Source organism: Rana temporaria, chromosome 1, assembly GCF_905171775.1.
Source record: "Rana temporaria chromosome 1, aRanTem1.1, whole genome shotgun sequence".
In the NCBI taxonomy this organism is placed as follows: Eukaryota; Metazoa; Chordata; class Amphibia; order Anura; family Ranidae; genus Rana; species Rana temporaria.
In genome coordinates, this window is record NC_053489.1 from 496495317 (window position 1) to 496513053 (window position 17737).

The 17737-nt window shown below is 42.6% G+C and overlaps 1 protein-coding gene across 1 annotated transcript in view; it reads right to left on the minus strand.

Moving 5' to 3' along the window:
• Nucleotides 1-17737, minus strand: part of ANKRD50 (ankyrin repeat domain 50) — a 67500-nt gene that overhangs the window by 5625 nt on the left and 44138 nt on the right. Inside the window, exon 4 of the mRNA XM_040330633.1 lies at nucleotides 1755-5266. Coding sequence (XP_040186567.1) covers nucleotides 1758-5266 — 3509 coding nt within the window. The 3' untranslated portion in view covers nucleotides 1755-1757. The remainder of the gene's footprint in view (nucleotides 1-1754; nucleotides 5267-17737) is intronic.

Genomic DNA, 17737 nt, shown 5'->3' on the forward strand with positions numbered 1-17737 from the left:
TTCCAGTGACCAGTATGAGAGAGTGAGCGATAACACCAAATTTTACACACCTGCTCCACATTCACACCTGAGACTTTGTAACACTAATGAGTCACACGACATTGGGGAGGGAAAATGGCCAATTGGGCCCAATTTGGACATTTTCACTTAGGAGTGTATTTACTTTTGTTTCCAGCGGTTTAGACATTATCGGCTGTGTGTTGAGTTAAAGGGGTTGTAAAGGTAAAACATTTTTTCCCTAAATAGCTTCCTTTACCTTAGTGTAGTCCTCCTTCACTTACCTCATCCTTCGATTTTGCTTTTAAATGTCCTTAATTCTTCTAAAAAATCCTCACTTCCTGTTCTTTTATCTGTAACTACACACCGTAATGCGAGGTATTCTCCCTGGTGTGGAGAAAGCCTTTTGAGGGGGAAGAGGGCGAGCAGGAGTGTCAGGACACCCACTAACACACAGCTCCGTTCTCTATCTGCAAAGTAGAGAGAGTGTCCCGACTTGCCTGCTCGCCCCCTCCCCCCTCAAGAGGCTTTCTCCACACCAGGGAGAAAGCCTTGCATTACTGTGTGTAGTTACAGACAGAAGAACAGGAAGTGAGGCTTTCTCAGAAGAAATAAGGACATTTAAAAGCAAAATCAAAGGATGAGGTAAGTGAAGGAGGACTGCTCTAAAGGTAAAGGAAGCTATTTAGGGATTTTTTTTTTACCTTTACAACCCCTTAAATTTGAGGGGACAGCAAATTTACACCGTTATACAAGCTGTACACTCACTACTTTACATTGTAGCAAAGTGTAATTTCTTCAGTGTTGTCACATGAAAAAATAATAAAATATTTACAAAAATGAAAGGGGTGTACTCACTTTTGTGAGATACTGTATATATTCTCCGACATATACTATACTTGTGTTATTTGTTCACTTGCACATAGAATAAAATATGGTTTCTCTATGCAGATACACAATGTGGAACACAGTTTAAAGCTTGTGGTAAGAAATGATGCTCTGCTTGAATATGAGCTGATCGATATATTGTTGATATAAATTAACCATGTCAGTTCACTAGTACTGACAACAGCTTTCATCAAATAGGAGTGACTGTGCAGAATTTAAAACACATTGTATAATGATGGCCAGACTGAAAGAGACCAGTGTGAGGAGTAGTCGTTTCAAAAGCTAGGCTGCACTGCAGCAAATAAGGCTGAATAGGTTCCAGTGGTGGCAACTCTATAACTTTGCAACAGATTTGCAAAAAACGAAAAAAACAAAAACAAACACAACCGATGACAAGCAGGGGTGGAGGTACTACTACTGCTACCAGTTATAACTGCCCATAAAACTTCCTAAAATATAATTACCATATATTACTAAATATAGTTAAAGAGCCCAAATCACTTCACACATTCAGGAAAAGTGTTAGAATCTTATACTAGTGCTTCCAAGGATGGAGAAGCCTGTGACCTCTTCCCAGGTTTGCCAGGCCTGAGAAATTTTACCTTATGAAAAGGAAGAGGTCATTATCCCTGTGCAATCACCAACACCATGCTCCTTGGAGTGTACCACAGAGTAGGGAATGGTGGAGGAGGCAAGAATATGTAGTTCAGTAGGTAGGGTAGTAAGAGAATATCACTGTGCCCTGAAGTGGCTTTAAAACCTAAAAAGCACCTTTTGACGTTTGCCAAAGGGATTACTAAAAATTTTGATTTTTTTTTTTTAAAAGTATTTAAAATTATAAATTAAAAAAAAAAAAAAAAAATTCTTACCAGTTATAGTGGAGTTTCCTTTTTGTAGTTAAAGCTAGGGTCAGTTCCTTCAATTTGAAGTTTAAGTGACTGTTTAAGGCCCAAGTCTGTTTCTGTTGAAGGATATCCTTCAAGAACTTCCGAATGCCCACGACCTTGCAGAGAACGAGGCACAGAAACTCTACTAAGAAAAACCTGATTCCCTTGAAGGTGATAATTGGGATTGGTCATTATGCCATTCCTTTTCTTTTGTTCTGCACTCAGCTGTTGAACTGAAGATATCTGAATTTTTGAAGAGTCAGCAGGGATTTGCTTTAGTGGTACATTCACTCCAGGGCCAGAAATGGGAACATGCACTCTTTTGTCAAATTGTGTCATTTCATATTCCAAAACCTTAGACTGGGAAGAGCTACTTTGCTTGGTTTTCTTTGTTACAGAGCTAGATTTGATTGAGGATTCTCCTTTGCCCCCTTTACTTGACTTTGTGGATTTTAAACTCGGTTTGACTTGGCTCCATTCAAATTCACTCGTTGGTGAATTGTTCTGCCCTAAAGACTGTGTTGTGGAAGAGGGGGATACTACTGACTGTCTACTTCTGCTACGTGGAAGTGAATGCTGTTGAATTTGTTCTGTGAAAGAAAGGCAATGGAAGCTATCAATAGGCACTGTTTGAGCAGTTGCTGTAGATGAAGTTGTACGAAGTGAAGAGTTTTTAGAACTTTTAAGTGAATTGTTTGAAAGAGAAGACTTATGTCTATCTACTGTAGAATCTGGGGATTCTGAGGGAGAACTGAAAGCATGAGAGGGTCCATTACACAATCCACGCATAGTTGGGTGAACATCACCACCTCCAGTGCTGGATGAGCTATTAGATTTAACTGTTAAAGACTGTACTTTTGTTGATAGTATATTTAAGTTTTTTTGCTCCATTGTATGAACAGGCGATGGATTGCTTCCATTGAGAGTTGATGCTCCATATTTTTCAAGCGACTTAATTATTTGTGTATGTCCATTTTTAGCAGCAACACGCATTGCTGTCCTTCCAAATTGATCTGCATGATTTGGATCTGCATCATGTTCCAATAAAACCTGAACAACTTCAGTGTGTCCTTCCTGGGCAGCAATGCAAAGTGCAGTAGCACCTTGGTTACATGTATGATCGACCAGAGCACCATTATCAATTAATAGCTGGACTACTTTTACATGCCCTTGCCAGGCAGCGGACTGTAAGGCAGAACGTTTCTCATTGTCAGATGCATTAACATCAGCCCGGTAGGAAATCAGGGTCTGAACCATCTCTAAATGTCCCTGCCAGCAGGAAACATGAAGAGCTGTTCTCCCTTCAGTATCACTAACTTCCACATTAGCTCCATTTTCCAAAAAATATTCAGCCATTGTTAACTGATTTTCCAGGGATAGAATGTAAAGTGTAGGACGTCCATCAGCATCTTTTGAGTCAATGTCAGCTTCATTGCTCAAAAGCAATTCAACTATATCTCTATGCCCTTCCAAGGAGGCAACACGGAGAGCATTGCGACCATCATATCCTTTTTGATCAACAGGAGATTTATTTTCCAAAAGAGTCTGTACACAATCATAATGTCCTTCCTGGGCAGCTAGAACTAAAGGTATTCTGCCATCATTATCAATTTCACTTGTTCGAGCACCTTGTTCAATTAATGCTTCACAGATTAGTCTGTGACCCTCAAAAGCAGCCATATGAAGTGGAGTCCATCCAGCATCATCTCTATGGTTTTCATCTAGACCTCTGTCCAGAAGTGTCCTCACTACTTCAACATTTCCTTGAGCAGATGCTATGCTAAGAACGGTACGACCTTCGCTGTCGATGCTATCTACAGCAGCACCCCAGAAAAGTAATGTATTAACAACAGATGCATGCCCCATAGAAGCTGCAGCAAGGAGGGGGGTACGTCCATTGTTATCAGTGTGATCAACATCTGCACCACCTTCTAGAAGAAGATCAACCACATCCACATGTCCCTCATATGCAGCCACAAGTAGGGGAGTCATTCCATCCTTATCACAATGGTCTACCTCTGCTCCTCTCTCAATCAAGAGACTGACCACAGATGCATGACCTTTGCTTGCTGGAACACAAAGAGCTGCTACTGATAGGGCGGTTCTTCCATCCACATCTTCATGATTGACTTCTGCACCATGATTTAAAAGATGCTCTACAATTTCCCTATGCCCCATGTATGCTGCTGCAATCAAAGCAGTTCTGCCTTCATTGTCAGCTTTGTTAACTTCTGCTCCATGCTGTAGTAAATTCAGTACAATATCTTCATGTCCTCCCCATGCTGCTGCTCTTAAAGCTGTTCGACTGTCAGCGTCTGCACAATCAACTTTGGCTCCAGCATACAAAAGTGCAGAAACAACCTCAGTGTGCCCACCCCATGCTGCAGATCTTAGTGCTGTCCAACCATCATGATCACAATGATTTATATTTGTGCCACATCCAATTAAACAATTCACAACCTTAACGTGGCCTTGGCGGGCTGCCAAAGTAAGTGCTGTTTGCCCATTGGCATCTTCAATTTCAAGATCAGATCCTCTTGAGACTAGCAAGTTGACCACATCTAGATTACCACTATATGCAGCATTAGCCAACATAGTTCTTCCATTTGAATCACATTGATTAATAGATGCACCATTATCGAGGAGTGTACGGATTGAATCTTCTCTTTCCAAAGCTTGCCGTACAATGCAACAAGTTCTGTCATCCTCACTGTCAACATGGGCACCGGCTTTCACTAGTAATTGCAGCACCTCTTGTTCCTTTGGTATTAACGTACATAAGGAGTCTTTTACACACGTTCCATTCCAGATCATCCACAAAGCTAGTTCCGAATTTGTTAACTGTAAATTTGAATGTATTAGATGTAATGCAAATTCCTGAACCTCTACTGGTGTCAGTTCTTTTGCTCGGCATGTATAACTCATTGCAATCATCCTATGTCCCTCTGCTGCATTGCATAAATATTTCTGGGTGCAGTGCTTTACATCAAGCAGCCACTCAGCAAAACTGTAGTGGAACAAGATTTTAGTATTTCCTAGTCCACCAACAAGTACTTTTGACAGAGCATCCATCTTACGCTGAAAATCCTCCATGGACAATGACATGCTTTTGGTCCAAACCGCATGAAACAGTTCAATAGATGTTAGTGGTCGACAAGCAGCTAGGATAACATTTAAAATTGGTTGGACCTTCGCAAACTGTTTTCTTACAAACAGCCTCTGACACAGCCAGAGGTATAAACCATTTAAAGTTCCAGGAATATCACGAATTTCACGAAGCATTATGAAATTTTCAACAACGCCATCTAATACACGCTCCAGATAAAGAAAGCACCCGCTGCTTTTAATATGAAGCTGGTTTAACATCTCTGCAGTCTCCTTTGTTAAATGTTGTCTCAGTGCTTCTTCTTGGTCCAAGCGATGAAGAATATATTGCTGGACGTCCTTAACTATGTAGGCCTTTCGAAGATCATCTAAACTGATCTTCCGGAAACCTGCAAAAAGAGAGAGTAATTAGTAAAAAAAAATAGTACATTGGACATCAATATATAAAGCTATACAACCAAAAAAATTTTTTAGTCGTGGGGTCCATTTATTAAAACTGGAGAGTTGAAAAATCAGGTGCAGCTCAGCATAGAAACCAATCAGCTTCCAGTTTTGTTTTTTTTTTTAGGTCAAAAGCTTAATTGCCCAAGCTGAAGTTAGAAGCCGATACCATGCACAGCTGCACCAGATTTTGCTACTACTGTGCCAGTTTGAAACAGTGTTTTTATAATTTGTTGAGATCCTTCAGGCTGGCAAACTTCATTCTTTACTCCGATAAGGAAAAGCAGTTCCCACTTATATTACATTCCAGCAACAATAGAAAAGAAAAAACTGCACTTCCTGTGTTTATTTTTTTTAGAAAATTCCAAATATACTGCTGAAGAAACCGCAATAAAATGTTCACATAGAAAAAATGTTTTACAAAAAATCATTAGGAAGTTCTAAATTACTTCTTCATGCCAATTTCACATGCAAATCTTGATTCCTTTCTATAGAAAATGCAAATAAGGCAATACTGTATTGTCATATCATGTGATATAATTTATACTGTTTAGGTATGATTAACACGATAATGAGCATTTTCATGTAGAGCCATTGTAATTAATAGGCCCTTTACCACTAAAATCGGTCTAACACAAGTTGCATAGATGTGATCATAGTAAAAACAATTCCGCGCCAAAAATGATTGAGTAAAAAATTGAGTACCAATGGACAGGTCCCATGACAAAAACACACACACACACACACACAAAGTGTTAAGCTGCTCCCCTTGAAATGATGAAGTATGGATAACTCCTACTGTTTTTTTTGCACTTTATAGCACCCCCTATACACTTTTTAGCACCCAATAGATGTGATCGTACCATTTAAAACCATTTCCAACCTGAGTACATGCTTTAAAATGGCATTTGAACTCGGTTGGCCTAAGGCTTCATGTACTCCTAAACTTGAGTTTGGCATTTTTTTGCCAAAGCTCCTAAACTGAACTCCATAAAAGCCTGTGTCAATGTACACATAGGCTTTTAGCAGAGTTTAGGGGCTGCCACGTATAGGCGAGGTTAAACCTCCCTCTTCTGAACGTGGAGGAATCGCAGTCAGGATAGGAACGTTATGACTGCCGGCATGTGGTGAAATGGTGTTAAAAACGCGGTTTGCATTTTTTACGTGTTCTGTATTTTCCTGCAGGCGCGGTCAGGGTGTACATGTAGCCTTAGGGCAAAAGTTTCCATGCGTACAAGTCTTTAGGCTGACATTTGTATTCATCACTGCGAACTGTGCCTCACAGTGCAAGCAATAACCCAATGACGGATGTATACTTATACAAATAACAGTCATGTCTCAAAACACCTGTATCCTCCAATTTACAACTGCAGATAACAGGAAAAAATAAAAATGATATAATTTTTTTTTTTATTACTATCCGTATTTACTCATTTTGGATTCTGTTATTAAACGTTACCTTAGTCTGGAATTCTTTAGGCCCGGTTCACACTTGTGCGATGCACTGCCGTTCACATTACATGCAATGTCTGTGCGGCGCGAAATCAGCCATACAGATAGTATGGCCCATATCGCACCGCATTCGGTCCAAACACACACAGGACCCTTTTTTCTGTTCAGACCAGAATCGGATCGCATGTGTGTTCACACATATGCGATCCGATTCATGGGCGAACTATCAGTTCGCAGAGCGATACGCAAGCTAAAATGGGGGTGTCGTTAACACATTATGACACTCCCCAGCAGTTTGCATATGGAAGAGTGAACTGCCATGCATGTCGGGTGCGATGCGGGAACCGTAGTGTATTTGCAGTGTGAACCCAGCCTTAAGGGCCAACATTGACAAAACACATTTTATATGAATAGGACAATGAGTGACCCAAGAATGCTGATCTACTGTAAGTAAATGCCACCAATTCTGCATGCACATAGACGCTGGGGTTATTACCTTGACGGCACCAATAAAATAAGTAAATAAATACATACATAAACACATAAGCAAAGGGACAAAAATGTTAATTGAAATATTTTATAAGTTTGCCTGGAGATGAGATTTAAAGTCTTTTGAAAATAGCAGCAGGATAAAAGTTAATGTATTAGTGCTAAAAACTTATCTCAAAACCATTTCTGCAGTGTACAAAAACATTCTGTACTGTACAGACCCGATTCAAACATATCCCAAATGCCGCAAACAAAACATGAGATCACTACTAAAGATGTGGGTTTTTGATCTTTGCATTCAGGAGCTTATACAAGTTTCTAAGTGATGTGCCACAGGAATGCAGCTTCTTACTGGAACGCATTTACATTGTGGCAACTTTACAATATACTGTATCAATGTCAACAAAATGTATTTAAAAAAAAGAGAAGTATGCCATTTTTTTTTATTTTTTATATTTTATATTTACCTAGGTGGATGCAGCTTCGGACTGATGCTGCATCTGTCCCCTGCCACCTCTACACCAAGTACTGAGCGATCGAACATTGCCGATGGCTCCGTTCTCTCTGCTCCCCCCACAGATGTAGTTACAGGGTTGAGACGAAGCAGGGGGTGTTGACGATTGGTTTTTATTTATACAAAACCTTTTACCCAAAAAGGGAACAAAAACTGTTGTTATAACCAATTATAAAGTATTAGCTGGAACTTGGCTTCAATTTGTCAGTATATTTAAATTTGCTAGCGATTCTAACGCGTCTCTATGCTCCTTCATCCAGAGTAGATGCGATACAGTTTCAAACTGTTGTGTTTTTATTTTGCGGGCACAGCAGTCCAGTTTCTAAAATCACAGCGGAACTGAAACTGCATGGTGCACCATGCACCTTCATGTTACTGAAAAAACGAGCATCGTTTTCAGATGCGTGGCAGTACCATGAAGAGTGAATTGCACCTCCGATTATCTACAAAAGATCAGTGCAGTGTTAGCTGTGGGAACACATGCAATTTATATGTCCCACACTTACAACAGTGTGAATCTACCCTTACACCTATCTTGTGTAACTAGCCAGATCAGATGAAAAAACACAGGGGGAATTCCGACAAGCAAAATTCCGATGCATGCTCGGAAGCATTGAACGTCATTTTCTCGGCTCGTCGTGTTGTACGTCACCCCGTTCTTGACGGATGAAAGTTCAGAGAACTTTTGTGTACGTGTGAATGCAAGCCAAGCTTCAGCGGGATTCCGACGGAAAATCCGATCGTGTGTGCGCGGCATTAGACATTCATTCAGTAAACACAAATGCCATTCTGAGAATCCCAGTTGTTGAAATCTCAGGATTTCATCGTTACAATTTTGTTTCATGGTGATGGTAGGAGGTGAATCAGGACAGGAAAAAACACAATTCATTCCCCCCTTCCCTATCCAATTCTGCATCAATAGTTCACTTTGAACAGCATTCCATTGCTCGCCATTAGCAGCACCAAATCAATATTGCACGTGATTTGTTCCTACAGAAGAAGGTAGAGCTAGACTAAAGCCTTGTATACACACACACAATGAGAATTTCAGACAAATGATAGTCCATTGTTTTTTTGCATGCTAGTCTCATATCGAAAATTAAGAGTTTACTAGCGTTACGAAAATTACAATGTATGCTTTAATTTCCGATGAGTTGTCTTGCTCTTCCGATAATTTATTTATTTTTTGTATGAAAACTGTACTGATTGCTCTCACGCTAATCTCACGTGTGGTTTGAACACAGTTTTCACATGCGGACGTGAGTTACATATGCGTTTGGTTCTGCGCACGAGCTCATCGAGAGGCTAACATTTTTTTTATTATTTAACTTTTTATTTTTACACTGTCCTATTAAAAACTAAAATTTGGGTCACTTTTATTCCTATTACAAGGGAAGTTTACATCCCTTGTAATAGAAGAAAAGCATGACAAGACCTCTTAAATGTGAGATCTGAGGTCAAAAAGACTTCATATTTCACATTTACACTTAAAATGCAATATTAAAAAAAATTAAAATAATCCCATTTGGGACCATTGGGCGAAAGTGACGTTTGACGTTATGGAGCTGAGCGGGGGCCATCTTGCCTTCACTCGGCTACATGTTTCAGAGGGGAGAGGACCCAATCAACTCTGCTGCTACCAACGGCTCCAGTAAGCGGCGAAGAACGAAGTGCGGAGGGAGGGGCCCTCTCCCGGTAAAGGTGATCTTGCGGGGAATCCACCGCAGAGACCACTTATCTGAAAGCCTTTTAAAAAGATACCGGGGTTATGGTAGCCATTTAACGTCAAACAGCCCCCGTATAAATGACGGTGGCCAGTCCACAAGTAGTTAAAATGTTTGTAAAGAATGAGGCTCCCCCGTAGCCCCCTAAATGCATACCTGAGCCGAATCTCAATCCAGGGATGTGCACAAGAGCCAGGGCTCTCGTTCCTCATTGGTTCAGAGACAGCTGCAGAAGCCATTGGCTCCCAATGCTGTCAATCAGAGCCAGGGAGCAGGGTGGGGGCTGAGCCCCACTCTGTGGGTCATATGGACAGGCAGAGCAAGGCTCGGGACCAAGCATGCACGAGTGCCCCTGTAGTGGGGGGGGTTCTGGGAGCCAGGAGTGCCAGCATGGAGGAGGATCGGGCTGCCCTGTGCAAAACCATTGCAAAGAACAGGTTAAGTATTTTTTTAATTTTTTTTAAGTAAAATAACAAAAACACAAAGCAGCTTTACAATACAGGTACACAACTATTCCGAATCCTCCACTACAGCCAGCTAAGTGTATGTGCACATGTGCAGGAGTGACATAGGGCGATGAGCGTGCTTTGCTTCTCCTGTGGAGGCTCCCATGGCGCAAGGTTTGTCCTTGTGACGCTGCCTGGCCAAGGGGAGTGTAGAGGTAGGCAGGGAGTCTGGTGACGATACGACCCCTCCCACCGAGCGCCGGAAAATAAACCCGCCCACTGAATCCAGAGTTTTGCGGGGCTCCAAATAGAGGAGGAGGAGATATATCAAAAGACAAGCAAACATGCAGGAGACATGTATATACACCTATCAGATCAGCACTATGCCATTACTTTGGAAACAATGAGAGAGGGTTTACAACCACTTTAAAGGTTCACATTGCACATCAGTCAATTAGATCATGTGTCAGCATTACCAAATTTACATTATTTGTGATTTAAAAAAAATAGTTTTAGGCTAGCTAGAGCATTGTGGGCGTTTCAGTTCACTAGAGACTACTAGTCTATTGGTTTTCAATCAAATAAACTCCCCAATCTACAAGAAACAAAGAAATCACAGGGAGTAGAGTCTACAAATAATGAATAATTGCTTGTCTCCATTTAATAAAAAAGAAAAAAAAAATTGAGAGAGATATACTGATGGTCTTCTATAAACTATCCCAGTGATGTGAGCAACTACTGATCTCCTCAAATTCTCATTCAACATCTCCTAATGCTGAATCCCGAACACAGAAATGACACAAGGCACCTACTACAAAGGTTAATGAATAAGCTCCTTATCTTGGAGATGATGATCATAAAACACTACTTTCTTTCAAAGTTCCAAAACTCATATGTGAAAATAAATAATTGTCTAAAGGAAATTCTGCACCTGGGATTAGAAAAGCACAGGTAAGCAGGTTTCATGTAAAATAAAAGGGTACAGAAAAAATCCTGCACCTGGTACAACACCTGCTGCCTATAGAACTACCCAACAACATGAAGACCAAAGCTACCCTTATGACTAACTGGTGTGGCATTCACTATTTAAACCCTGCTGAATAATCTGGAAGGATTACATTTCACAATGTTATACCTGACACATTTAAAAATAAACCACATGGGAAAATACTGCACTGGCAATAGCGTCTTCAAAAACATCGAAGGAAGGCTTGTCTATTCACAACATCAACCCATTTATTTCTGTAGCATGTTTAACAAACTAGGATGGAAATGCAACTAAACACAGGCAGAAGAATTACAGCATATTGGATTCTTCTAGTGGGCAAAGCAGTGATGCACATGTGATAGACATATATATCTGTCTATCTCCATCTAGCAGCTGGACCTCTGGACTCTCTAGGTTAAACTTAAAGTAGAACTATAGGAAAAACTACCCCTCCCCCCCCCCCCCCCCATTTTGGACATGGCAAGCAAGGTTTATAACCCGTCAGACTTTTTCCACCTTCTGTGTCCCATTGCGGTAATTTCCCTTCACTTCCTGTCCCATAGCCAAACAGGAAGTGAAAGGAAACGCCTGCAAATTAAAGCGGTGGTTCCCCTAAAAATAAAGTTTTGACATTGCATTTGCTATAATAATTACAGTTAGAATCGGCTGGTTTTATGTAAAAAATACCTCCGTTCGTAGCGTTTGTATTATTCGTTCCCACCGCCACTTCCGGGTATGATGCTGGCGGTGGGCGTTCCTTATTGATGGACAGGCATCCGACCGACGCATCCATCGCGTCACGAGATGCCGAAAGAAGCCGAACGTCGGTGCGGCTCTATACGGCGCATGCGCAACGACGTTCGGCTTCTTTCGGCATCTCGTGACGCGATGGATGCGTCGGTCAGATGCCTGTCCATCAATAAGGAACGCCCACCGCCAGCATCGTACCCGGAAGTGGCGGTGGGAACGAATAATACAAACGCTACGTACGGAGGTTTTTTTTTTACATAAAACCAGACGATTCTAACTGTAATTATTATAGCAAATGCAATGTCAAAACTTTATTTTTAGGGGAACCACCCCTTTAAGGACATTTTTTTGGGACACCCAGGTCACTAGAACTAGTGTCCCCATTGGATGATTTCCCCTCTATTACTTTTCTGGGGACAGCCCAAGATGTAGGATTTTCTTTTCCTTTGAAGGATAAATGGTAAACAGGACAAATAGAGAGGATGCCTTTAGTTATACTTTAAGGCCGGGTTCACACATGCCGGAACTGTTTCTGTTCACCAGTTCAGGTAAAAATTTGCACCCGAATCGGACCCAGAAGAAGAAGAAGCCTGTTCAAAACCGCACCACGGCCACCCCAGACATGTCTGAACCAGCTCCACTGAGAGCCAGTCACATTCACAACTTATGCAAACTGGATGTAGTTAAAAACGCATCCAATTTGCATATATGTGAACTTAGCATAAAAAGGTGAAGTTCATTATATAATTTATTTATTTTTATTTTGCAGGTAATAAAATAAAAAAAAGAAGTGCATTGATTTGATTTTTTTCTGGATTCTGCAGAGCATTGCACCCGCAATGTCAGACTCCTGAAGAATCTCAACATGGCTGTGTGGGCAGACAGTTACTGGAGAGCAGAAAGGTGGACTACGAGAGCACTCACCAGCACCTTTGCAGTTCATTGAGAACTACAAGCTGTCTACCGCGGTGGAAGACGCTAGTTGTAGTTCGCTGTGAATGAATGATGCAAGCTGTGGGGGCGTGCTCTTTTTAAGTTGTGACAACGGGTGTGGGGAGAAGGTGTAAGCAGGTTCTCTTTGGCAATATGTTACATGTTAAACCCTAAATACGGTTTTAACATGTAATCAAAAGGTGAACGTAGAAGCTCATTGGTTACTTTGCAGAGCTGCGCCAGATTTTTCGTGCTCTAGTTCTAGCAAATCACCTCCCTCATTGTAATCACTTCTGCATTAAAAAAGTCTGTCAGTGTGCAAATTTTTATTCTGCGAGTGAAGTTCCAGTTTAAAATTTAGAGCAGAGTTCCACCCAAAAGTGGAACTCCAGCTTATACGATCTCCCCCCCCCTTCCCCCTCTGTGGTTCCACATTTGTCACATTTCAGAGGGGAGAGGAAAATGGGGACTTGTGCAGTAGAAAACCAGCTGCGACGCCGAAAGGCTTCACTGCCGGGTTCCCTTACCAGGAATGGTGGCAGCAGCACCCGGGAGTCTTTCCGAAGATCGGCTGGGGTGCCGACATCCCAGGCTCCCTGGACAGGCAAGTGCTCAAATATTAAAAGTCAGAAGTTACAGCATTTGATCTATGCCCAGAAGTGGGAGCAAATACCTCGATTACACACGTATCTGCTCCCCCCCTCCCCAAGAAAGCTGGCAAAATGTGACCCAGGAGGGGGAGGGGGTTTATAGGAAGAAATCGAAAAGCGGAAGTTCAATTTTTGGGTGGAACTTTATCATTTAAAGTCTGTATGTTTGGGGTCCAGCTGCAGAATAAAAAAAATAAAAAATTATTTCACACGCCTCCCTGATGGTATGGTATGATGGATAGGCATCTCCTGTATTTTTCAGCATTGAGGACACCAAAGGGTGGTAACACTAAACATTAATTGGATTTCTCTCCTGTTCATTTACTTTCCATTTTGCTACTTGATAAAAACCATTAAGGGCCGGTTCACACCCCAAAAACGCACTCCAGATCCGTTCCGGTGAGTTCTTGATGCGTTTATGGTGCTTTTATTCCCCCACTATCCTAGGATTCAGTGCATTTTTCATGTGAGGGGAACTGTATACAAAACATATGCACTTATTCTTTGATTTTTTACAAGGAGCATTTAATATCACTTTAGCCCCTCTCTAGTCCATAAAAAATAAAAAAATTATAATAATAATAATATACTATTTACTAAAATATATACCATATTGAATACCTCTACAAGTGCTTACGAAAATGGAATCTAGTACTTGATAACGTTTATCAGTATGATAGAGGGATTACACCTTTAAGAGTTATCGAACATCAAGTTAACAGCTGTTTCTCATTACTACAGAGCCCTTTGTCTAAGCTTTCTTGGAACACGCTGAGCATTAATCATTAGAAGCATTCCATATAAGCTAACCCTTTCAGTTTCACATCTTCAAATTCTAAGTATTGACTCACCCCAAGTCCAGTGACAAAGCCCGATACAGAAATACTTAAAGTAACCACTGCAGGGCTCTTAGGCCCCATGTACACTGCTGCTAAACGGATGTTCAGAGGCAGTTTGACACTTTTTTCAACTGCCCCTGAACGCATTCAATGTTATCTTAAGTGTACATGTACACAGGTTCGTTTACGGTCGTGTTTAGGCAGTTGCATTTATAGGCCTTTTTTTTTTTAAGGCAAACAAATGAGTTCAGACACCGAAGTTTCCGACATTTCAGACGCCAAACGCATCTAGTTTATAGGCGTTTTTCATCTTGGTCATTTAAAAAAAAAAAAAATGCTTCTAGACACAAAACGCAGCATGTAAAACGTGGCTAAATGCCCGTTTTTAGATACTGGTTTCTAGCTGTCAAGTTAAATCATTCAGAAGTTGAACAACGTCCCGTGTCATGGTATGAAAAAAAGGTGAGTACCCTGCGCTGCCAATGTGTCATGGTATGGCAGCCATGGCAAGGCCGCATTTATGTTTTGACAGGAGAGCAGTTTCAGTGATTGCCATAGGCGCCATTTTCACTAGATACGCCTCTGTGTGTACATGAAGCCTAAGAGGTCTCCTGTAGCCTACCATTAGAACCAGGTACTTGATGGAATCATGTCCTTTTCACATCATATCATCCACCATACCTGTTCATTTTACATCTCAGGCATTAGCTCTTTAGCCTCAGGAGTCTGACATGTTTGTGTTGAACAAGAAAACACAATTTTCATAACCTCAGTGAACTGGTTAGATAACAGATGCTTCTTCCCACTGTCCCAGGAATCTGGTGGATCTCTCAGACTACAATAGGGTTGCCCTTGCCATTACAAAACCAAAAGATGGCATCACATTCAATTGTGGATTCTCCATGGAGGTTGAACAAAATTGTATACAGCAACCAAGCAAGCTACGCCTTTGTAATGGACTTGAGGGAAGCCTCTCTGATTAAAGAATCCATATGGTATTTCAACCTATCAGTGCCCAGCCAACAGGTAGAACTGGGTGGATTTGATGTTTAGGGAGAACTTTTTTTTTTTTTTTTTTTTTTTACACACACAGTTGTGTCTCGTGCTTTTAACCCTTTTGACCTGTTCCCCCCCCTCCCATCCAGTAGTGGCCGATCCAACAACAAATAGGAGGACAAGCATTAAGAATGCCACTCTCCCACCTGACCTGTGTAAGATGTATTAGTCTGCCTCAGCCAGTGATGACCACGGCTGCCGACGCATTTCATCAGGTGACTAAAGCCCCGGTGGGTGGGTTGAAATGTATCACAGAATGCCGTCAGTGCAGTAGCGCTGGCTGAGGCTGTCTAATAGATCGTACATGGGTCGGGTGGGAGCGCTGCATTCACGATGCTCGTCATCGATACCACTGGATGTCACATTCAAACGCCGGAGCCCCTACAAATCAGGGATCAGGGGGAAAACATAATATACTTCTGCTTGGAGCGGAAAGTTTTTCAGGTAACAGATAAGAGGATCTGCAGCTTGTCTTGGTTGTAAGCACTTATCTGAATAGGCAACAGTAAATGAAATGCAGAAGGGGGATTGTCAGCCTCTGCATTACAATAGAAAACATATCAAATGTTTAAACTGAGAAAATGCACCATTTTAAAGCAGAGCCCAAAAAATAGGGGGGGGGGGGGAAGCTCCACTTGTTGGTTCCTCCCCCCTCCGCTGCCACATTTGGCATCTTTTGAGAGGGGACCTGTTTTTTTGACAGGTACTCATCCCCCGAAGTTCAGCCTCCTTTCTCCCTCCCCCGCTGCCGAGCCATTGACAAAGCGCAGTATGCGTTATTGTCAAAAGATTGAGAATCTGCAGAAATCTGTGCGCAAGGAACACGGCCAAAACACATTGGATGCCCGTGATCTTTGAGCTCTTCAAATCCTTGGAAAGGGATTTTCTTGTTATCGGCACTCAGTTCAAAGGCTTGCATCTGTGTGGTGTGGGGGGCGCATTCGTTTGTATGGAATGGGCAGCTTATACATCTGGAAAGGCACCATCAATGCTGAAAGATATGTCCAGGTTTCAGAGCAGCATATGCTCCCATCCAGAAGATGTATTTTTCAGGGAAGGCCTTGCATATTGCAGCAAGACGAAGCTAAACCAAATACTGCATCTACGACAACAGCATGGCTTCGCAATAGAAAAGCCGGGGGTGCTTAACTGAACCTTTCACCAACTGTAAATAAAAATTGACACATCTTGAAATGAAAAATACGACAAAGACCACCCTGGACTGTTGAGAAATTGGAATCCTATATGAGGCAAGAATGGGACAACCTTCCTCTTACCTTTTTCCTAAAATGGTAAATTTTCTGAGTTTAAACATTTTATATGTTTTCTATTGTGAATAACATATGGGTTTATGAGATTTAAAAAACAAGGGGTGTGACCGGAAGCCAGCATGGACGGACGTGTAGACAGAGCTTCTCTCTAGCTACCAGGCACTAAACCCAGGGAATCAGCATCCATCCATCCATGGGCAGCTCGAAGACCACCCGATTCACCTCAACCCCCGGGGGTGGGGTGGGACGATGGTGCCGGATGCCGCAGCCTCGCGATCGCGGGCCTCCTCCCTTCCATCCCCGCAGAGGCAAACTCCACTACAGGACAACCAGACGGCCCAGATCCCGAACCCGAGAAGGAACCACCGCAAGCGGCGAGTTGCTCCCAGCTTGCTCTCCCCTCCCCTGTCACACTGCACATGGAGCAGGCCAAGGCCTATACCCAGCATCCATCCCCCTGCACCCAGTGCACAGATACATACCCCAGATTGCTCCGGGCGGCATCCGATCCTGGCCTACAAGAATGCAGTCCTGTCTCCCCTACCTCTTCATTTGGAGCAGAGGACTTTCCGTCCCTCCATGGCCACACACACACACACACACACACACACACACACACACACACACACTCTCATAGGCCTACCTGGAACCAGCAGAAGGGAGTAGGCCTCACTAATCTGACAGGCCTGCCCAGGCCTCTCCCAAGGCCCAAAGGCAATCACGCTCCTGGGTCAATAGCTCCACTCCCCTCCTATGCCCAAATGGCAAGTGCCCGTGTCCAGCCACAGAGGGGGAGCCTGGCTCCACAGGCCTCCCACACTGCAAGCTGGTCTGAGCCCTGGGACTCTCTGCGGCAGCCTACCCCCCAGGGCCAAGCTACATTAGCAGAGGACTCTCACCAACAGCCCTCACCCTTTCAACCCTACTCACACCAGGCCAAGGTAGTCCACCCCACCCCCCACCCTGACAATCCTATCTCCAGGCCATCCCAGCGAAGGAGGATTTAAATCAGCTCATAGAAGATGTAAAAGCTACCTGCCGGGCCGAAATTCAGGCCCTCCACACTGGCCTCAAACATCTTGCTGATAGAGTGGAAATGGCGGAAGAAGAGATCCAGGAGACTAAGCTAGTAGTACACCGTACCCAAATTCAGGGCTCAGACCACCACCTTACGTTGCATGCAGTGCCATGTTGAGGACCTGGACAACAGGGGGCGATAGAATAACATTCACGTATGAGGCCTGCCTGAAGCGGTGGAAGCACAAGATCTACAGGCCTCCCTCCAGGCCCTGTTTAACAACCTACTG